Source organism: Labrus bergylta, chromosome 5, assembly GCF_963930695.1.
Source record: "Labrus bergylta chromosome 5, fLabBer1.1, whole genome shotgun sequence".
In the NCBI taxonomy this organism is placed as follows: Eukaryota; Metazoa; Chordata; class Actinopteri; order Labriformes; family Labridae; genus Labrus; species Labrus bergylta.
The window spans coordinates 17,680,654-17,704,179 of record NC_089199.1 but is presented as its reverse complement, the minus strand read 5'-3'; the positions used below and the strand labels follow the sequence as shown (position 1 = coordinate 17,704,179).

The 23,526-nt window shown below is 40.2% G+C and overlaps 1 protein-coding gene across 1 annotated transcript in view; it reads left to right on the top strand.

The window, feature by feature from the left end:
- Window positions 1–5,539: 5,539 nt before the first annotated feature.
- Window positions 5,540–23,526, top strand: part of prickle2b (prickle homolog 2b) — a 90,791-nt gene continuing 72,804 nt past the window's right edge. Inside the window, exons 1-2 of the mRNA XM_065955045.1 lie at window positions 5,540–5,704; window positions 6,281–6,366. Of these exons, the coding sequence (XP_065811117.1) occupies window positions 5,663–5,704; window positions 6,281–6,366 (128 nt within the window). The 5' untranslated portion in view covers window positions 5,540–5,662. The remainder of the gene's footprint in view (window positions 5,705–6,280; window positions 6,367–23,526) is intronic.

Sequence of the window (23,526 nt, the reverse complement as noted above, 5' to 3'; positions counted from 1 at the left end):
TTTTAGGAGATTAAATCCTATGAACCTATGATCCTATGACGCTGTTGAATGCGTGCTTGTTTGGACAGTTAGAGAACCCCGAGTGAGAAAACATTATGATGCTCAGAAACAGTCATAATAAAAATCAACCGGAACAACCAAGAACCCGTGTAAAGGTCTATGAAGACTAGATGACCACATTTACAGACTCTCCATATTCCATGTTCTGTTTGGAGTATCTTATTTACCTTTAAGAAAATGATGAATAACATAAAACAATTATGCCATGAAGCCTTAAGCACCATAATGACCAACTTCTCTGTTCATGATTGCCTCAGTTGTGTTGCTTCACCAAAAGATGCGGTAGCACCATGAGCTGCTAAGAGTCGCTTCAAGCTTTATAGTCACCAACCTGAAGAAAAAAGCTTGCATGTATTGGTTGCGAAACTGAAAAAAAAAGAGCTATTAAAAAAGCTTTGGATGATCAGTTCAGTCTATGATCGCTGCTTGGTCGACTGCTTTCTTGGTTAATGCCAGATTCTGCTGACGAGTAGGATTCAGGAGCTGCGATCCATAATGTTTCAAGGAAGAAAAATACTTCAAACCCAAAAAAAATCATATCTGCTCACTTTTACCATTTGGCTGATGCCCATGTAGACAGTTACAAAATGAGTCAATGATTCTGAAGAGAAGTTGAAGTATAGCTCTTACTGATGTAAACAGGCTTACATGATAAGTATTTTCTATATGTAATCTTAGGTGAGCTGTAAGCAATAGGAGCCAGTGACACATCTTTATGAGTCATTCCTCAAAAAGTCTGTCAACAGTTTCAGTAAGCTGTTATACAGGGGATAAGAGGAGGTGTGAAAAGGGAAGATATATAGGAAGTGTTGGTGAGCAGGAGCCTTTATCAGCTCCAAAGGGGTTGTTGTATCTGTAGAATGTGACTCATAAGCTGATTTAAAAACATTCCCTGTTTCAGTTCAACCTTTATATAGCCTACTTTATATACATGCAAGTACAATTTTCAAAGGGCAATGTTTATTTGCCTCTATGAAGGTTTATTCTCTGGTGGGCCCACTGCCCTACAGACGTGTAGTATTGCTTAATATGTAAATTATGTAACCTGAAACTTGTTTGTTATAACTTTATATAACATCGTGTTTTGTTTTGGATTTTGAAAATTTCAAAAAAATCAGAGAATCGAAAAAGACCAAGTACTTTGAGTTTTCTGTTGTATCACTACACTGATTTACACGAGTCTTATATATTACAAGTTAGATCGTTTTTCAATAAAATGTATAATGTGCAATAAACATGTAGATTTAAAACAGTCTACTGTGTGTGTCTAAATTTACTGACGGTTGATGGGTTTTCGGTCTTAGCCCAAAACATAGCCATGGGTCTCAGGTTCAGGTTCAGGTTACTTTATTTGTACCCGTAGGTTGATTTGGTTGAAGGGAGAGTCACTTCATGCAACACAGACAATACATTAAAGACAGTGCAAATGCACGGTACATGGGTAAAAGTGCTGAGGAGCATAAAGTGCGCAGGTTCCAATCGTACAATGATAAGACAAGTTGATCTGTAAAAGTTACAGAGTCGAGAACACCAAAATAAATAGTGAATAAAGAACAATGAAGACGAATGACTACAGCTTCCCAGACCTTAATGAAATTATCTAAACCACATCAAGCAGCAAAGAGGAAAAGCATGATACACACAGATACACTATGGCTTGTTCCGCTCTATATTGACTCTCGTTATAAGTTGCACATGTGCATTTGCTCCTTTTCAATACAAGAAATAGGGGCTTCGATGTGCCCATGAAAGCATTATACACAACCACCAAATAGTAGGCAGCAGAGGGATACGTCCTATATGAACTGAGACATACAAAGCCAGTCATGCGGTGTCACCGGATCAGAGCATAGACAGTTTATTAATGATGATCAAAGCAGCAGAACACACTTTTTCCACAGAGTTTAGAAATGACATAGCCTAACTGTAAGTTCAAGTGCATCTGTCTGTATGTTTGATAAGTCAAATAGATGACAAACAATGATTTTCAAGTATGTGTTAGCTTGTTATTTGTTAGCTTGATGCTAACAAACTAAGATACACATCTATGTCAACCATTTAGAAAGCCCCCCCCCCCCCCCCCCCCCGCGCACACACACACACACACACACACACACACACACACACACATAGGGTAGTCTTATTTACTAAGCAGATGCAGCCATGTGTGATCTTAAGAACTGCATTACTTGTCACAAATAGTCCCATGTTAAGTGTTGACAGATTCCTGAATGTTTGTTTACAAGGACAAAGACTTAATTCTGAGTCTGTATCTACCCCTCACATCAGGTTTTCAATGGGATCTCTGAAAACAGAATGTGGCACCAATAAATGGGAATGGAATCTCATTGAACCTTGTTCAGAAGAATGTAGTCCAGTTACAGCTGATCTTTCACATCTGATTGAGTGTGAAGATATTGATGCTGACTTAGAGGGTGAGTTCATGCTGTATTTGTTCTATGATTTGCATTGTAAACAGTGAACAATCAGGGACAGTCAAACAGAAAGGGACATTGTTAATATGAGCTGATGACATATGTTAAATGTCCACCTTAAACGGTTATTAAGATAGATAGTGATTGTGCATGTGTGCTAATGTGAGTGTGCTGATTATTGAGCGTTTCATTTCCATGGATACCAAACAGGGTTGCAACTAAAATACACTACACAGTGTCACAAGTGGACATTCTCTGTGCCAAATACCAAAGGAGAAACGTTACTTTTTTCTTCAATGCGTTAATTCATTTCTTGAACATTAAAGACCACATGCACATACTGCTGTAATCAAATGGTCTCTGTGTTTCCATATATTCTCCTTTGTACTGTACACACAGCCTGGCTATAGCCTCACAAACCTTCCCACAGGGATTAGACCAGTGACCTCAGCAGCTGTAAGCTTTGGTATGTCTGAGACATTCCCAACACTTCTGAACATCATGGCCACCACCCTGCAAGCCACTGGCCCTGATAGATTGAGATGAGATGAGATGAGATTCAACTTTATTGTCATTACACATATACAAGTATGTGAACGGACAGAATAAGAAATCCTGCCCGAGGACAATTCTTTTTTACAACAATGAATGCATCATGAAATGAAAAACTACAACACTCCCGACTTGAGCCTAAAGTTTTGCTGAATTTTTTACTTTTTGCATTGCTTCTATAAATATGTTCATGCTGAATAAGAACCTGCAACAGTGTACAGTGTCCACTTTCCCTTTTACTAAAGAAACAAAGTTTCTCTATGTTCCTTGTCTGTCCTTGAGACAAAGCAGAGAAGTCACACTTCTCTTGCGCAATGTAATTCAGTGCAGAGTTATTTTGATTTAAGACAGCAACAGCAGCTTTTTTTCTCTCTCCAAATAAAAACGTAAAAAAAGAAAAGCAAATTGATGTGCATATTAAGACGTTTTTTTCAATTTCTCTCTTTTGTTCTCTTTACTTTTTTTTACTCCCTCAAAAAAAGAAAGGAAAGAATGAAAGAAAGCAAAATCTTGGGCATTTCAAAACTATGAATTCCTTGGAATTTTCTCTCCTTTGTTCTTTTGTCATTTAAAATCATATCCTGCTAACCTTTTGTCACTATATTTATCAGCCCTGCACCCTGTCATCTGACCTTTCTCTGCTTTACCTGCTCCACTGTGCACACGTTTGACTTTAATTTGAACCAATCGGTCAATTTGAATGAATATCAGAAAAAAAACGTAGAAGAAGAATGATCACAATTCACAGTTGAAAACAGAGTGGTTAGTTTAAAATACAACAACAGCAATCCCACAGAAACAAACCATTAACAGTACATCATCCATCAGCCATTGGCCATTTTCTGTCTTTATTTCTTTTTCATTTACTGGACCTTTATTTGGACAGATCATATCTTTTAGAACTGGGGTCAAACTCAGTAAACCAGCCACTTGGCTTCAGGACTGTGATGACCTCAGAGTGACACAGAATGGCTGTAATGAAAACCCAGACTTTATGGGTCCTTGCAATCTATGGGAAGTGGACTGTAAATTTGCTTGTATGATGTCTGGCCTTTGCTTTTTGAGTTTGCAGCCGGTCAAGCCCCCACCACAAGACTGACCATCAACTGTTCACGGGTAGAGAAGACGTTCCTGGGTGTGAGATAACTGTTAGATAAAAGTTCTGCAAAGGTTGTAAGCACAATTCACAACATTTAGTATTAAGTCGAACTGTGTTTCAGAGAAAGGTGTTGTCTTGGCATCTAAAACAAAAATGACCATGGTGGCAATTATCAAATTTTGTCAAGACCAATAAAAAAAAGAAAAACTATCTACTGTTCATGGCAACCAACACAGTATTGTGCATGCCTGAACTATGGACAGACTGACAGAGGTACATAATGGTTATAATGGTGAGAAACAATAATAGCGCTTAAGCACATCTTGAAGAATTTCTTTTGTGCAGCTATTTCTTCAGATACTATTCTTTGCTTTGTTTCTGCTGGAGAGAGTCAACCGTAGACTGTATATTCTGTAAACAAGGACAAGTGTGAGTGACGTCACTCATTGGTTTCCGAAGGGCTGTTCTGAAGACCATCTATGGTGATTGCCATGTTTGAAATGCTAACTACATCAAACTTTTAGTCAACCTAACGACAGGTAAAGAGTTGGAGCTGGGGTGGGCCTCCTGAAAAACCACTACAAAGCGGCCGCTTGCGGTCAGATTTGCGGATAAAGACATTAACCAATCAGACCATTTTTGTAAAGGCAGTATACATCTTTATTTCTGCTGTCAAAGTTTACTTTTTAATATGGGGTGTATGGGACTTCCGGGTCTTTCGGAGCCAGCTTCAAGTGGACACTCGAGGAACAGCAGTGTTTTTGCATTTCCACATTGGCTATATGTTCCAACACCAAAGGTTGCCGATTGGAGTCAACCAATTTAAAAAGACGCAATGACAGCTGAGCTTAGTTAGAGCACTTCTGCAAAAAACGGTGTACACAGCTTAAGTTTCTTATGCATAGAGGTCAGGAATCATTATTTTCTGTGAAAATATAAATGAGGACATTTGGAGAAAAATAGTTACGGGACATTTATTGGAATGCAATTGTTAGTGAGGAAAGACAGCACTGTGAGCCAAGGTTATATTGTGACACATAGTGACAACCCTTACAGTAGCCTTTGTGAAATTACTCCTGGGGTTTAATCACCTGTCATGAATAAATTAGCATGCATATGTTACAAACCATAGCTAAAAATTGGAAACTGGTTTCATGAAAGAACGTGGAGGATACAATAACAAATCTTTACTTGAGTTGTTTGCAGATTGGACGTTAAAGCTCATCCTTTCTGCCATTTACTACATCACTAGTATGATAGTTTGCCCCTTCCTTAAGAAAACTTGTCCTCCATTGGCTGTGAGGAAACAGGGTGGAGCTGCTTTACGGAACAGAACAGCTCCATTCATCAATTATAAGTGCTTAATAGGATAGGATTTCAGCCGGGGCTCCGTGCGTTTGGAAAAGTCGTCAGGGAGTTTTTCCAACAAAAACGCATCTCATCTCCAATTTCCTCCCTGCGCCATTCGTCTCTGTGCTCCCGGCGTGCGCCTCAGCCCTCCTGGGATCCGCCTGTCATGTTCAGCAGGAGCTTCAAGAGGAGAGAATCACACAGATTGGTAGGCGACGCAAACTTACGGGCTGTTAGCGGTTGTTTCCACACCACAGCGCATGTCTCGACTAGGTTTTTTAAATTTGAAACTCCACATATTACAAATGGTTTGGTGCGAAGTTTATCCTTCCCGTTTCTGCTCTGTCATGTTACTAAGGGCGTCAAGTTACAACTGTGAAGATAACGCTGTCACGAAATTCTTCCCTAGGAGACATAAATTATGATTTTCTTTAACCCTGTTTCAACCTGTTGCTTTTTTTGACTAGGCTACAGAACATTGATTTCGTGTTTAGTTACTTCCAGGTGTTCATTCTATACACCTAATTAACTGCGCATCATTGATTAAAGGCTTCTTGGAGGAAGTCATTAAAAATACGTTTTGACTTTGCACATTCCTACTATAGGGAGGCTATGATTCTGTTCTCACATGACTATGGTAATAGGTTTAAAAGTTTCGTATGTGAAATTACATTTTAGAAGTCACCAGTTTAGATAATGACATTATGCCAAGCGGGCATTATCTCTGACTACAAGAGCAAAGCCAATGGTAAACCCATTATCTCCTGTTTCTACTTGTTCCTAGCTGAACTTTGCAGATGAGCCTCAGAGAGGACAACCCTGTGTCACCTGTGGAGACCAATGTCCCGGCTTTGCCCTGCACAAATGGAGGTAACAGCATCACTTCACAACCTGACCGAAATAACATGACAGTGAAGCACATGCAACTGTTGGTTTCTTGCTGTTGTGCAGATGTTGCGACGCCATGTCAACTCTTAGAATCTGCTCTGATATCAATTGAGGCATTCAACAATGAATTCCAACACAACAAGTGAAAAACAGCATGGATGTCATTACTGCACTGCAGCATTATGCAAATAGCAATTTGGAAAAGTAGTGATATTTCAAACATCTCATGTCTTCTTCAGAGCTGCATTCAGGAGAAATTCTTTGAGATTTCAGTGACTTTTGAATAGAATTAGTCATCCACGCTGCTGTGAAGAAAGCGATGTTCAGCCCCTGTGTGCTCCGAAATAATAGATTTTACTGTAGAGAGCAGTCATGCAGCAGGGACGATTCCAGTCTGCTGCTTCTCCAGTCACTCAGTAACAACTGGGAGGATGTGGATGTTGGTATGCTGTGCAACAAGCTGTATGTCGTATAAAGGAAAGACCATGCTATGAAGTACAGGTGGTTTGTGTTAAGTTTGTGAAAGAGTGTGACTAATTGCCGCTCCGTTGAAGGAATGCAACACAAATAGCATCACATTCATGCAGGGAGAGCATTGAACATTGTTCGTTTATCAGTCTCAGCTGATTCATATGAACACACATCAGGCAGTAACAAAGTCTGTCTAATCGAAGCACTCACTGAGTAGGGATGTCATGAGCTAGAGGAGGGTCTCTTTACTATTTGGGGGCTACTGAAGGCCACTTTGTGGAACCAAAAAAGAAATCATAATCGTGTTTGACCTCATCAGTAAAGAATATGTGGCATATGATGTAGCTTGTGGTATTTTGGTGAAAGAGAATTTGATCTGTTTTGAGCCAGCTTGTTTGAAGTTGAACATTGCAGCCATGGATATGTAAAGAATTTCCCTCTTAATGGGCATCCACAAAAGAAGGGGAGGGTCCGACTATCCAGCGTTCTCTGCTGTAAACTATTATAGGGGCAACGGTGGGCTCAGGAATGCAGCCTTTAATTGCATGTCTGCAGTCTGACAATATAAAGTCAACTTTTTCCTCTCCAACAGACTAGAATAAAACGTCGTCATTGGACACAGACTGAGGGAGCCACAGACTTTTTTGTGTGGAAGTAAAAAGGTTTGTTTTATCGCTCCGACTGGTTTTTGTTCCTGTGAGGAACACTTGCCGATCTCACAAAGAGTCTCCTGTTTTTTTTTTTTTTCTAAAGCTAAAGTACATGTGCTTTCACGCTAATCTAGTAAGGTATATTAGTAGTGCTGTGTTTTGGAATGTGTTGGACTTTGTGTGACCCTGAGCTAAGAGATGGGGATATAGTGAGGATGCAGGTGTGCACAGAGCCCTCTGTCTCCTCTGGTCACATGAAGCAGGTGGTGTTTGTTTGCTGCCAAATTGACCAGAGCAAAACATCACCCAAAGAAATTGCAATATTCTTAATGCATCTGGATGATTGTGTCCTCACTCGCATACACTCTCCTGCGCATAATCTTATCCTACAAGAACTATAGCAGAACATTTATGGCTGGATGATGACAGTTTATCCTCTCGCTCCATCATTTCCCATAATGAGTTGTAAAGAGATGCCTTACTACAGCAAAACAGAACTGAAAGCATGACTGTAGACTCCATTATTTGACTGAATTCTTATGTACCTTTATGATCATCCAGCATGAGTCAGCGTTTTGTTGCAGAAAAACTAGCAAAGAAGTCGAGCAGAAATAGTAATAAGAACCAGAAGAACTCCTGCTCCAGGGGTTGACACTTGACTTTTTAGCGATTTAAACAAGTAACCAACATTCAAATTATAGCTAGCAGAAAATATTTCAGCTAAAACATTTTATATGCAGCTGCAAAAGTACCTGGGTCAAAGCAGTGGTTTTCAATGTGGCCCTAAAGAAGTGTGTTTTCTGAGTGCCATAGTGTGGATGAGCCTTGAGAAGTTGTACCAAAGTTAATTTCTAAGTTAAGACCTAGTGTATTTTAGGTGATAATTGAAGAAAACTCTTCAAGTTGATTTGATATACATTGTTTTTAACAAGTCATTGCCGATCCTGCCCGTGACAGCTTGTGTCCTCAACCTACTGGCTTTCAAGTTCCCATGAAAAGGAACTTGGAGAGTAACTGCCGTGCCAGAATAGAACCAATCGCAAGAGAGAAGAAGGGACATAAAATTGGGATGAATTTGATTAGGTCATTAGCTTTGACAAAGCTTTTTAATTTTGTAGAAAACGAGTCAATGCACCTGAGTGCAGGATGACTCATCAGATATATGAAACGTTTTACAGGAAGAGAAAATGTTGTTGTTTTGGTGTTTTAACACTCACACAATTCTTTAGTGAAATATATTTGGCAGATAAAAGAACATTTAAAACAGGAACGCTTAAAACCAGGAAATTGTATTTTTTCATTCAAGCTTTAATTTGAGGTTTTAGACTTCATTTTGTTCAGCAAACTACTTAGCCACACTTTAGCTACACTTGCAGGAGAAAACAGTTTTCCACTTTTATGTTTAAGAGTTTTTCTCCCATTGTAATTTTTGCAGGTAAACATGTTGACTACCAAAGTTGAGATGAGCTCTCATGAACAACTATGCATGTTGCTATAGGCTAAGCTAACTTGTCCCTAACAACTCTTGAAACATTTAACATTTGTTTTGTCTCAGAAGTAATGACATATTGATCAATTCTGTAAATATTCATTAGATGAATACACATTACCTCCCTGTTTTTCTCCTTTTTCTTTCTTCCGCCTGTTCTGACTTTTACTTCTATATAGAATATTTGTTCTAAACTCCTTGGGGTTGCCAGCCTAACCTTTTATAGGAAGTTGACTGAGTGTGTTGAGGCATTGCCCATTCAGAGCGAAAAGAGGAGCACTGGCCATTTAAAATCACCCAGGCCTACAGAAACATTGCCCCCAAGAATTTGCTGCTGATGTCATTTGACTCGTACTGTATGTGAGTGTTAAACCCAGTTTTGAGCGAAATGTTCTTTCCTCGTGACTCTAGAGATTTTTAAGGATAGGGGGGGGGGAGAGTGTCTGAAATGAGGATTTTCTGTGAGGTTTTTCGGTTTTCATCCTGTGTGACTGAAGTTTTCTGCTTCTTCACACTGACAGAAGCTGGTTCAGGGTTTATGAATCCTCAATTGGCACTAAACTTCAGAAGGTGCCACTAACATGGACTGGTAGAAACTTCACGATGCTCTTAGACTTTTTGCATCCCATAGGCTAACCCAGGATCTCATAGCCCAGTTAAAGGATACCTTGGCAGGCCTGCTCTGTAAAGAAAAAAAAAAAGAACAAATAAAAGAAGAGCTTGTGTTACCTGACCGATAGTGTGTCTGTGTGTAACTCTATCAGCTGAGTGGGCTGCTGTGGGCAGGCTAGCTATTTCAGTGGATGCACAACAAGCTCTTTCTGAATTATTAATGCTTGCCTTTGGCTCAATTGATTTTCCCTGTGCTAATGAGACTCATTACCAGGCTTATTAACATGTGCCCTGAGTGTGTGTGCTACCTGATCCGTCTGATCACATCACCGCTCCCTGCACGATGCTGGTGTGTGTTTTGAAGCTGTGTAATGCGCTTTTAAAAGGCTACACTTGACCTTTTGAAAGGATTAGAATGGACATTGACCAGACTACAAAGGAGGTTTAATCCCATAAAAGCTTGCTATTTGATATTCCTTAATTTACTCTTTACCAAGGCAGAACATATAATAAAATAAGTGGATTTAGTTCAGGTGGTACAAAAATCCTCCTCGTATACAACGGGGTCGTACCTGAAACTTAAGCTGGAAAACCAGTCGAGGAGGAAGAGGAGTTTAAAGGAGGAAGATTGTAGTAGTACAAGAGGGATTTGGGTTGATTAATAACCCGGCCTTGAATGGCTTCCTGACGTCTGTCCCCTCGGTAACCTGGACTGATCTGCATAACACAGGGGCCCCCTCTGTGGCCCCCTCTCTCTATTCACTGTGTTAACAAGACGGCCTGGCAAATAAGACTGTCAGGGTACTCCAGCCATAAGAATGGACTAGAGAAGAAGAGGAGAAGGCTCAGTGTGAGGCGAGGAGGCTGTGGGGAGAGAAGAAGTAAGGAGCCATTGGTGGTTGGGGCCACACAAAAGAATCTCAGCGGTTTATCACTAAAGCTACGTCTGTGTATTGGTATGGAGATGCGAGGCCTCCTCCTCGCTTGGGTTGAAAACACTCCTTACCCTGCTGTCTTCTTGGCTTGTTTTGGAGCGAAAAAAAACCCAGCCACAGCTAGCGTATGGGTGAAGAGATGAATGACCTCTTATGCTGGGATTTAATTCTCTAAATCTAGTGTTTTGTCTTTTAAGGAGTTATATGTTGACAGGTCTACTGGGTTATGACATGTATGATTGATCGTCCACAGATAATACAAACCCTGAGAAGTGTGAAGCCCTGATATAAATCATAGTTTGACCTTTGGTGCTGTCAGGCAGAATAATGTAGCTTCCCTCCCTTTTCACTCTCTCCATCTTTTTCCTGCCACAGTTTCTCCTCTCTTATTATCTCCAGTTTTCTTCCCTCTTCCTCTTGTTTCACCTCGTTGCCCCCCCCCCCCCCCCCCCCCCCTTATATCTATCATAAATTACCTCATGCTACGCTGACCCAAATAAAAAAGACACAAGTTGATTTGACATCTGTGTTATGTTCTCTATAAAGAATTTGTATGGCGCTTGCAGAAACAACAACGGTCCAGGCACGAATGCAGAGAGCTCCTGAGGGGCTTGTCGGTCAGCTGATGCATTCCAGTGAAATCCCAGCATTCAAAATTCAGATGCCAAGATGACATGGCACAAAAAAAACACACACATAAGTCAGACTTAGAGAAATGTACAAATGCTGAGGCACCATGGTATTGCTCATTTCCTGTCACCCCGTGGTTAAGATTGGCGAGGGTTATAGTAACGATCACAGCTAAACATTAGTTGTGAACGAGCACACAAGGCTGAGATTTTGTCTTATTTTGAATTTTTCACTGCGCTTGACAAGCAGTACAATACGATATTTTCTGATAAGGCATTTTGATAGTATCCCATGACAACAACCCATATTATTGCTTCTTTGGGGGAGCATATTTTACGCCTCTTTTGTTGCAACAGATTTATGTTGAATTGTTTTTCATCAGGATGGGTCTTCCTAAATCCAATCAGCAGAGAGGAAACAATTCCTCTCCTCCTGTTGGGATAATTTTACACACACAGTATGACACCTCAGGAGTCAGAGACAAAAGAGAGCGTGTTTGGGAGATTGTGCTTTTGTTTTGCGTGTCCTACTTTGTTTTCATAGTTGAGGTTAAAAGCATACGGAGCTTTGTTTGGCTGTCAACTTTCTGTCATAAAGAAAGACGGATGTGCAAGCAAGTGAGCTGTAAAGGAACAGCAGTCAGTGTCATGCCATCCACCAGGTGGGACCTGTAACAGGAGCTCCTGTAAGGTGTTGTGTTGCTCCTCTGTTCTGTGTTCTTATAATTGCTTTCTAAGCTCTTACTGTTGTGGCTGTTACTCCTGGATATAGTGTGTTTTCTATGGTCGTCTAAGATTCATGTGAAACTAAACACAGTAGTAACAATTAGGTGAAAAAAAAATTCTGCAGTTCTGTCGTTAATATAAAGCTCCATTGTATTTAGAATTGTTATGTCTGCATGTGCCCCCCCCCCCCCTCCTGTCCCTGAATAAATGACACTATATGAATTCATAATTAATGCCTAAGGGAGGTTCAGTCAAGTAGAGTTCTTCAAGGGTCAGAATATTAGACTGCCTCATATTTATTCCTATCACTTGATACAATGGCAGTTGTGTTTCTTATTTTCCGCATGGAGTTTGAATTTGCGTTTCTAATAATAATAAGTATCACATCTTATCATGACTGTATATTTCTTGTGTTCAGATTTATAATCAGTACACGCCCTTTCAAGGAAGCTCCTTTTTTCTTTTCTTTTGTCTTTCCTCTCTGGTGAAGTTCACATAACTGACCAGCAGGAGGCGAACATGCTCAACTTAAACTCGCTGAACTCCACCAGTTACTTTAAACCAAGGTCACTGTGGTTATTCATCGGTTGGAAAAACCTGTCGCACAATAGTCCAGAAATGTAACTTGAATGTTACTTTGGCAACTGACACATTTTTTTAGAGAGAAATTTTAACTTTTTTTTTTTTTTTTTTTTACAGTGTAGAAGGATTAAAACCATGACTCTGAGCCACTTTCACATCATAAAACTGCTCTTGAGCTATACCTGCCACATGATAGAAAATAAACAATCACATTATCTTCTATATTAAGACAAAGATGCAGTATCGCCTTTATCAGCACAAAGTACATTTAAACTTCAGTAGTGTGGATTAATTGAGTGTATTATCCCCTCCCAGCATATTCTATTTGATATCATGCATACAGCTCTTTATTGTGTTAGACAGCTGTGTAAGTGAGTGCAAGTCTCTGAGGCAGCCACCGCAATAATGCCGGTAGCTTTACTCTGATCCACGTCTCCAGTATTGTCCCCGCTTCATTTATCAAGGTCATCTTTAACAGGTGCTCATGCATTTGGATTAAGACCGATAGGCATCAGAAAAACCCTTTTAGTCTCTCACAGATGGTGGGATGTGTGGTTGTGTGTGTGCGCTTTCATATAATATTCTCTGATATAAAGGCACATGCATAGAGAGCCGGTCCATCAGCTGGCGTTTAATCTCTCTTTCAGTGACTATCTATAATATCAGTTTGTTATATTTAACATACAAATCAAGACTCGTATATGAAAATGGACATTTGCTAATAAAGGTTCATAAAAATGTGTAATGTAGTTCTCTCGCTCAAAGAACAGTGGAATCATAAATAATGCAAAAGATCACACAAACAAAACTAGGAAAGGTCTTTCCATCAAAATCTAAACACTATTCGTTATGTACTCTGCTGTCTCTCTACATCAACACATACTGGTTTTGAAGCCGGGGTTTTCACCCTTCTCACATCAGCTGTCCTCTGTAATTCTCCCTGACCTGTGCACTAGCAATGAAAATTCACCCTGATTTTTGCCCTGGTGCTGATCCATGCCTTAATGAAGGCTTAGCGTGCTAAGCTTCCTTTGTACTGTCACTGAAAATAAAGAGAGGCCGGCTCACTGCTGTCTTACACACTGTAAGTTAGCATTTACTGTGCTCAGGCCTGTAATCCCAACCCACCCACCACGGTACTGAGTTAATTCATGTCATCCCGATTGTTTCACTAGTTCATTGCTGCATGCTCAATTGTTCAGCTAGCTGATATCATTGCTCTCAATAGCTGCAAAGGATTCCTCTTCTCTTTGAGCTTTGAACAAAGTAAATCTTCCATTCATTATAAAGTTCAAGCACCCGAAGAATTTGATGCAATGGTGAAACAAGCTGCAACTATTTTTATATCCCTGTATTGTTCTTGAACGAATGTTGAGAAAGAAAGGTGAGAACATAATCACTTATCTGGTGCAATTTCACTTCCACATACACACACATTCATACCTGCTCATGTTGGTTCACATTCGGTGAGCTCGCATTCGCATCCTGTTGTATAAGCTCTATTTTCTCCCCTCAGGTGCACATGCCCTCCACAGCTGCAGCGTCATACTTCTTTCCTGGGCTGTGTCCCAATCTTTCATATTATTCATACTAAATGTATCGTTACAATGAGTATGTAGTATGATCCATAATCATAGAATGCAATTTGGTGTATGCGAGAAATTCACGGATGTACACTAGATCGGCCAGAATCTTTAAGTATGTATACTGGTCATACTAAACCGCCCCAAAATTCATTTTGGCTCTTAGACAACTTAAAATAAAAGTTATGTGCCGAAATACGTTTTGCATGTTAATAAATAATATTAAAATTACTACTTAGCTTTGTTAGTAATGAACGTTCGCATGTTGTTGTTGAATTCTATTTACGGACTGACGGTAGCTCATCGAACGGAGCTCGGAACGGGAGTGCATCTTGTGACCAGTGTTTTAGTATTTTGCTAACATCAGGTTAGTATGCAGTGTATATATTTTCAGTATGTATTAGGCAGTATGTAGTATGTGATTTTGGACACAGCCCTGGTTTTTTGAAGAAAAAAAAACATGGTGGATGGAATAGTCTTAGAATCATTAAAGCCTCACTTACATCAAACATTGATTTCCTCCAGGCTGAAGGCTCAAGTAGATGTTGACATACACTCGAGACACAGTGCATGCTTTTGTGTTACAACAGATGAGATACAACATTGGTGGAGGGGGATGTTAGTCAGCAACTCCCAATTATTATATTTGTATTCATTTTGTATGAACTATACAATGTCATAATAGGGATGAAGGGCTCTACATCGAAGCTCATGTGTTCACTTTACTCTTTTTGTGCAGGCGACTGTCCAAAACACAAAGAAATAAAATCCTCCTGTCATTTACAGTGAAAAATGATATTAAGAGTCTTTATTAAACTTACTTTAATGCACAAAGATAAAAGCATTCTAACAAAGTCTTTCACAAATGTTGTTAGTTCAACAGTGAATTTGTCAGAGATGGAAATATTTAGTAAACAGAATTAGGACCCTGTGATAGTACTAGAAAAAGTCTGACATCTGACATGACTATGTATACCATTTGTCATTAAAAAATCATGCAAAGCTTGCAGATATATCCTGAATCCTTATTAGACATCATCTGGGGACAAAGAATGCCTGTACAGTCACATTTGGTGTCAATCCATCAAGAACATGTTGATACATTGTTGGAGCTGGAGAACAATACAACAACGTTAGAATTCATCCTTTGGAGACATTTAATATCTATGGAAAATCCCATCGCAATCTATTAAAGACAAAGTCAGAGATTGACCAGATTTACGAGGATCTATTCTCTTTGAACCATTTGCGTATTCGCTATTTATTTGTGTGTTCAATATTATGATCCTTTTCATTCTGATTCTTGTGACATGCCCTCTTTACATACAGCTCACTAACACTCCCTGCCTGCAGCCCCCTCTCTCCCTTCCTCCCTTCATCCAATCCATCCATGCATGCATCTCCTCATCTCTCCAGTTTAAAGACTGCCGGTGCACCACTTCAAAGACCTCTTTGATTCTCTCCTCTTCTTGTTATATCCCCTCCATTCTCTCCGTCCAGCCACCGCTCCCCAACAGGGTTGATGTGTGGAGGAGAAAATCCTTGATCAGTGCTTTACCAATTGCGTTGTTTGAACAACCAGTCCGCTGTGGTGTTCATGTGTTTGGAAGACTTTCTCAGCTGTGGTTTTAATGAAGAGTGCACTTGTGATTAAGATTGTAGCCGACAACAGAGGTCAGCATTGTACAGCAGCTAAGTCCAGTGTAGTGCAGGTTTTAATCTCTGTGTCATTATGCATACAGCCAAATTGCCAGGAATTAATATTCAGTTAATAAAAATAATCCTGATCAGAGATCATTACTTAGTTTGTTTAGGTTTAACTAATAAGTAAGTGAAACGCTGACAGTTGCTCTTTGACTTTCCCATTACTTTAATAACTAGACCTATTTTCATTACAGACCTAAAATCCCAGTGGGACTAAAAGCCTTGTTAGTCCAAACTGCAAAAGAGGGGCTTGATGACTCTGCAGTGTTAAAGTGTTTGATTGGTTTATTGATTAAGAGAGCTCACTGGTTTTTGGGGTTGACTAAAGTAGCCTATTGATTTGAGAGAATGGACTGTTGCTGTCTAATATTGAAGAAAGGGCCCAGACAGCCCCTCCATCAAACAGCCATAAGGGGAAACACAAGATTTGCTATAGTTGTTGCAAATTGTGAGACTTTATTTTGGAAAGAAATTGAAACATTTTTCTCTGCTCGTCTTTTTTTCCCAGTACCAATTTAAACTCTTCAAACGTCACAGCCTTGACCCTTGTATATCATCTGGTAACTCTCCATCTCTTGCTTTCTCCTCCTCCCCCTGTCTGTCTCAGTCTGTGAGTTATTTGTCGTCATCTGAGGAGTAGGCGAGGTGTCGTCTTAGTTCTGCATGAGTCAAGGCTGTATCTAATAGGCTGGATGATGCTGTGATGCTGTTCCCGCTCCTGTTCAGCTGGTTCCCTGACACTTTTACCCTGCTGTGAATTTGCTGTTTTTCTTCAGCTCATGTGTCTGTGAGTGTTTGTGCATGAGTATTAATAGTAGAGAGATGGTAAGCGAAGGCTGTATTTCATGAGATGAGAGAAAAGGCCGCCTCTCTGTGCCTAGCTGTACAGGTATCAACTGATCTGGGTGCAGCAGAGGGAATGGAGGAGGGCAGGAAGCAGAAGATGAAAAGGGGCTCTGAAGCATGGCCAGCTTCCTGTCGTATAGAGACCTGAAGAAACACTGTTTCACTGAGACATGAGGTCAACGCACAAAAACGCAATAAAACAGAAAGACAACTGTAATGATTGTGGCGAGTGATGTGGTTTAGTTGGTTGGTCAGTTAAAAAAATGCAGTGAAATGTTGTATAGGTAACCATGTGATCAAAAGCTTGGATTCATTTCAGGCTCCACTCCTCAAGTTTCCACAAAGTCTAATATCTCGATCTATAACATGAACCGGCGCAAAAAATGTAACAGATATTCGCTCCACAGAGGATGAATTCTTCTGACTTTGGTGATCCCTCACTTTATTTCTAGCACCAACATGTGCTCTCTGTAGACTTTGTATTGCCTGAAGATGCCTCCTGGTCACTTCTGGCTGCTTGCTAACGGCAGACAAATGCCTAAAAGCTGCTGTGTGTGGTGGGATGCACTACCAGCAGAGACAGGAATCCAAAAATACGTTTTTTATAAGCTGCCAAATAGAAAAACCAAGTCTTTGAGAAGACAAAAGCAGATACAGGCGATCATATTTGAGGCATCGCAGAAAAGGAAAAACGTAGGGATCTTGACACTCAGTGATTTGTCCACACAAGCTGTAATGGTTAAAGCATAGCAATGCAGGGCCCCATTTTGAACTTTTCTAGAATCAATAATGAACTGAAATGGTGAACATATATTTGGGTAACTTGAGTGTCTACCCACCCACAAAATGTGAAATAAACCCATCCAGTCCTTTGTTTGTAGTCTGCATAAGACTTACAACACAGAGAGAAATGCTCCGTTTCAAATTTGCTCAATTTATGATGTCACAGTGGGATTCTGGTAAAAAAAATTCCCCTTCCCTCCCCTGGTATCTCCACCCATGGACTCCACCCCCAGCCTAGAACAAAACTTTTGAGCAGGTCCGTCATTTTTATTCTCGTTACAGAGGACTGATGTCTCCTGGGAAAACTCAGGGGGGGGCTCATTACATTTAAAGAGACACACACACCAAAACGGAGCGTTCTGAGAGAGCTGGTTTATACAGGGTCACAAACCTCCTCTGGTGCTTGATTCATGTTGTATTTTGACCAAAGCACAGCACAGCACAGATGTTTCATTTAGACCACAGGGGGACTGTTTTAAAAGGTGGAAAAGGTAAAAGGTAAAGATAATATGTCCTCTTTAACATTCAGTGAGATTCCTCAAAACAAAACAAGTTAAGGTGAAGGGATAGTGGGACAGATTGAAAAGACTGAGTTAATCATTGTACTGTTTTCTCTCTGGTTAGCACAGAGAGCGCTAAAATAAACCTTTGTCATGCTGAGACCCAGCGTCATAGCCAACCAAAGATGTTGTGTTAACATTCCAGGCCTGGGTTGCAAATTGTGTCGCACACTTTTTTCAATTCAACATTAAGAGATAGTAAAATGCATCGTGCCATACAGGTAGATTTGAAATCAAAAATATTGGTATGAAAGAAAGGGAACTGAGATGCAGTTGTTGATCAGAATGCCTAAAAAAGTATTTTTGCCAAGCAGGGACATTTGATACCTTAAAATTAAACTTGTTCTTTTGGCAAAACAAATCCTTTTTTTTCCTTAGCTGCAGAACACTACCGAGCCGGTATGTTAGCTTTGTTGATTTTTTGTTCCCAGCCTGAATTTCTGCATCACCTTTTTCAGAACTGAACTTTTGCATTTCCTGTGACAGACTGAATCCAGAAGACAGCACATTTAAGTGAATGTTGTAACCAGTTCAGGCAGGAGGATGTGAAGCTCACATGTACTTTTAAGGCTCGTCTTTTGCTCAGAGACTGCGTGGGCTCTGATGTTGAGTCATTTGGATTAAGATGGATGGAAAATGGAGCCAGTGATGCAGACACCTGACAAAGTTACCTCAGGAATCCGATTTCATCTGTTATCACTCTAATTGCACGAAACAATGTCGGTTTCATAAGCCTCTTAGTGTTCTTCATGTTTGAATGCTGCACACATACATACTGTCTCTTTTTGTCTCCTCTATCTGTCTTCATCACTCATCTGGCCATGTTTATTTGTGCAGGTTGACCCGTTGCCAAGGCAATGAGTGTGCTGTAAGTTTGCTGCTGCCTTGACAACAGGCCAGACAAGTAGTGCTTTATCAGTATGACAATAGGAGGGGAACAAATACGGGAAGACAGAGTGAACATGCACACGCAAGAGAGAGTGAAGTGAGAAACACAGCTGTGTGTTGTTCACTTGACATCAGACTTTTCTGATTGTTGAAGCGGTGTATACGTGAAGATAATACCCAAAGTTAACTAAATGGTTGATGGAGATTATTATTGGCAGTGGTTCAATAAAATTATTTGGTTTTCTGTGATCTTGAACGTGTTTGAAAATTGTTGTGATCCCTGCTAATTAGAAATTTTGCAGGAAACACATAGTTTTTGCAGATGGAAAAGTGTTTTTGTCAAGTGTCCAACAATCAGCATCTAGATCCTTCATTCAATACCTGCTGAAATGCGGTATTGGACTAGAGGCCCAAACTTTAACCTGGGTTTGATAAAGTGGTCCATGTAGAAGTGAAGTACCAAAGAAAGTGCTCTTCTTTTCCATTAGATTGATTTTTGGCTTCACTCACATAAATGCTCCAATCAACAAAAGAGTCGTGCTTATAGGTACCAAATAGTTTTCAATTTATCCGGTGACATTTCACTGACTTCCCCCTGAAGCACACATTAAAAGAACAAAAAACAGACTTGAAAGAAGTATTTAGAAATATGAAAAGTAAATGTGACTCCTCACTGAATATTGTAGCCCAAAGAAAATCCTGTGAAACCAGAGAGCAGCAAGGAAACATTTCATTGTAAAGCCCCTCTGTGACTTATTTCTTGACCTGATCCTCCTTGCCTTTAGGCTGGTCGACTGACTTTAACAATTGTTGAATTTAATGTTCAGAGAGCTCCAATTAGCTTTGACTGTGATATGATACTCAACATTGGAAACATGTTGCTTGGGAAAAAGTATTAAAAAAAAAGAACTACAGTACGTGCACCTGGTAAGTTCCTCATAGTGAAAAGCCTGCAGTCTAACCTTTAGATCTGGTCCAGTTTATCACATGACCAGTGTGACTGTATCACACATTAGTCTGAGAGGCTGATGTAGTGCCACTAATGTGTGATCACACTTTGTGTGCTCTCAGCAGGCTCTTCTTTCACGTAACAGAACAGTTTTAAGCCCATGTTATCCGGTCCAGCCATGACAGTGAATGTGACTTTGGTTAAGTGGCTGCGTGACTGCAAAGTCCAGCGGCAGAGCAGAATGAGATGGTCTGTTGAATCAAAAGGCTGTTGTATGCATGTCAGAGGTCAGCTTTTAACCAGTAAATCCCCTTTTCTCCCTTCTAATCCTCTGCTCTGGGGTTTTCCCACACCACAGGGCTCATCTCAGACCAACCAGAGCGCAGACAGACAGACAGGCCTGTCGGGAGCTTGATGGCTCCCGATAGCTTTCACAAGCCTCTGACAAGATATACAAGTACGCCCAATCATTTGTCCCCTGGTCTGTAGGTTCAACAGAGCTTTGACTCCAACTCATGTGTAACTAAATATTGCAATAAATTCAACTGCGTTTTGTAAGACAAAAGACAATGTAGTAAGTTTGTGACTTCCATTTAAACAAGATCAAGAAATGCACTCCAGCCTGTCAATGGCAGGACTGTTTTAAAATAACATATTTGCTTTGGAAAACTTGACTCTGTGTGATTTTGAACACTAGTTGATACCAAAAAAGTTGGCATGATGTCAAACACACATCAGGTGCATTACATCTCAATGGTTAATAAATGTAGCTAGCTCTTGTCAGCGGTGTCAAAAAGTCCATTTCTCTTTTATAATGAATAGGTAGACATTCAACATTGTGTAGCATTTTCAGCTTTGAAGTTCATATTGTTTAGCAGCTCAATTTGAGCCCCTGAAAAACATTCACATCTGCCCCCTAGTTGCATGTTTCTAATCTGAGTGAATGGGGAATTAAGGCCACTGCTGCTGTGTTTTAGCATAATGACCGCAGTAATAATTTATTTAATTTACTTCAAAATAAAATCCCAGATGTGACACTTGTACAAACAACACAGTTAATCCAAAAGGAGGTGTACAGAGTTTGTATGTATCTGGTTTCCTTTATTAATGTTTTGAAATACGCAGGTAAGCAGTGAGAGAGTAACAATGCATGACCCAACCACAACTATGACAATTTTAGTTTGGCTTGTAGTTCTTCCAAGTTCCAGTTCATACTATCTTCTCAGATTGAAGCAATGCAGCGTTGATGTTCAATTGAGCCAAAAACAGATTATTTCACACAAGGCTGTTTCTACTAGAGGATATCTGTCTTGGACTGTTAAACATGAAAACCCCTGATCCCACTTTCTGTCACTTGGTTGCATTCACTTTTATCAAGTACAAATTTAAAGAGGAATTTGCAACACTATATAACTATCGTTAGTGAACTTTAAGTGTTTTTTGTGCTCACATGGCACAAATTCCTAAAACAATGACAAAATAATAAGCAGCATTCCAGAAAAATCACTGGCTGTTTAAATAAGTTGGCATATCACGAGTACTAGTGTACTCTGAGGAGTTCCCTGGACAACATGACAGGAACTGGAAGTGACAGGTTACTCTGCAGATTTGTGGTATATGACAGGGTCAATAGCTGCCCAACATATTTGTGCAATAGGAGCCTGTTTCACCTCTCTCTCCCCTCATGGTGCGATCAGTCGAGCTATGCTCTAACAGACAGTCAGCAGTTTTGGTCAGTAGAGCTGACTGGGCTTGCTTAGTCAGGGAGCTTTGTGATCTGCACTGTGTGTCTCTGCATTCTTCAACAGTGAGCTTAGCTTTGCGTCAACTCACCCCCCTCTGTGAAATAATGTGGCCTGGGGTGTACACAGTCAACATCACACACACGTAAACACACACTCATCATTTTCCCCTCCAGACTGAATCACTCATTTTGGTGTGCAGATCAAAGCCTCCAATATTTATAAGTGGTCCTGGGGTGTAATTTGTCTCTCGTTTGATTCCGACGAGACCATTCCCTGTCTTTCCCCCGTTATTTATCTACATGCTTATTTATTTATCTATTTAACCCGAACCTCCTCTTCCTCATTACAGCCGCTTTAATGACCTTGCTGTGCTGAAACTAATTGACATATGATGAACGCCGTGCAAGCACTTTTGGAGTGAAATGTAAATTGTTTGGCTGCAGCTCTGGTGATGAAACGCGAGGGAGACATATTGGGTAACCCGCAGTGTACGGAAAGTCCTGTGTCCTGTCATGTGGGAACACAAAGATCTCACCGCCTCAGTTCAGGACCTGTATAATTTTTTATGGCACATTTTAACTCCCCATCTGGTTGGCTTATGAGGCTCTTGGCTATGTTTGTTTGTTTATCCTCTAATGTGTTTTAAGGCTGTTTTCATCTCCCTCGCCCTTTTATAAGCCGGCGTTTGATCCGCATCTGTCCCTGCGTAATGACGCCCCGGTTATTTCCTGATCTGGTTTCCAGGCAGAGGTTGAGCCTTTTGTCTCTGATTGACAAAGGAGGGTAAATATCTTGTAATGACAATGAGGTCAGATGGTGATTGTTGACATTAAGTGTGTGTTTGTGCGGGGGGATTGTGGGGGGAATATTTGCCCACCTTTCCTCCTGCTTCTGTTGGCGTCCTCATACAGGTGGGATACGGAGTGTGTGTGAAATGCAGGTGGCAGGTGACAAGAATGAGCCAGCGTGTGTATGACAGCAGGTGTTACATGCTGGAGACTCTTTGTGTAACTCAAATATGTCCTGAGGCAGGTGTAGCCCACAAGTGTTTGTGTATGCTGCAGCACGTGCGCGCTCGTGCTAAGTGACATACGAAGAACGTCCTCGGCAGAGTTTAAAGCCTGTAATATTTAATGGCTTGGCATCTGAGCCAGAACGTGTGCCACAGTCAATGTGTCATTTTCAGGCTGTTCAGCCAAAATATCCAATCATCTGACCATTTTGCAAAACGATACGGGAAGCAGCAGGACGTGTGTTATTTAAGTTGCCTTCTGTTAATCCTACTGTGATGTGTTTGTGCTTCATTATGAACAGGGCATTTAACATGAGAGGCTTGTATTGAAGGAGACTAAATCGGAGGTGTTAGCATTTAAACTAGCATGTCACTTATATGCTTCTAAAGATATGTTGTAAGTGAGCTTTTATAAGATAGTGCTTTAAAAGTCTATCATGCTAGTAAGTTAAACACTTTGGCTTAGTGAAAAATGCGAGTGGTTATCGGGGAAAATGTAGCAAGCTTTTATTTCATGTACTAGCTTCACTACTGTTAGATGTAATTTAGTCTTTTTTCATGTGAAAGGATGGATTCTCACAAATTCTTATTCTTTAATTTGAGTGTGAATTAAATTTCTTCCTTTCTATATAGTCAGTTTATTGTCATTGTCAGTTGATTTACTCATAATGTTTTTATTCATAAAGTCTGTTAAATACATATAGTTTTTTTATATATTTTTTTATTTGTATGTTTTACTGTTAGGCATATCTTTGAATTCGTTCTCTGGGAGTTTCCATGTGAAACTTCCAGTGAAATACTATATACAATATTAGAATGGGGATCAAAACCTGGTTCCCTAAGGACCCTGTTCTGAATTCTTTATAACCTGAAAAATCTATAACGTCTGAGCTTGTGATACTGCAGTTGAGTCTCATGGGTTCTGTGATGTAACGTTAAATCTTGAGTCAAGTCATGTCCTTTAAATCAAAAAACTGC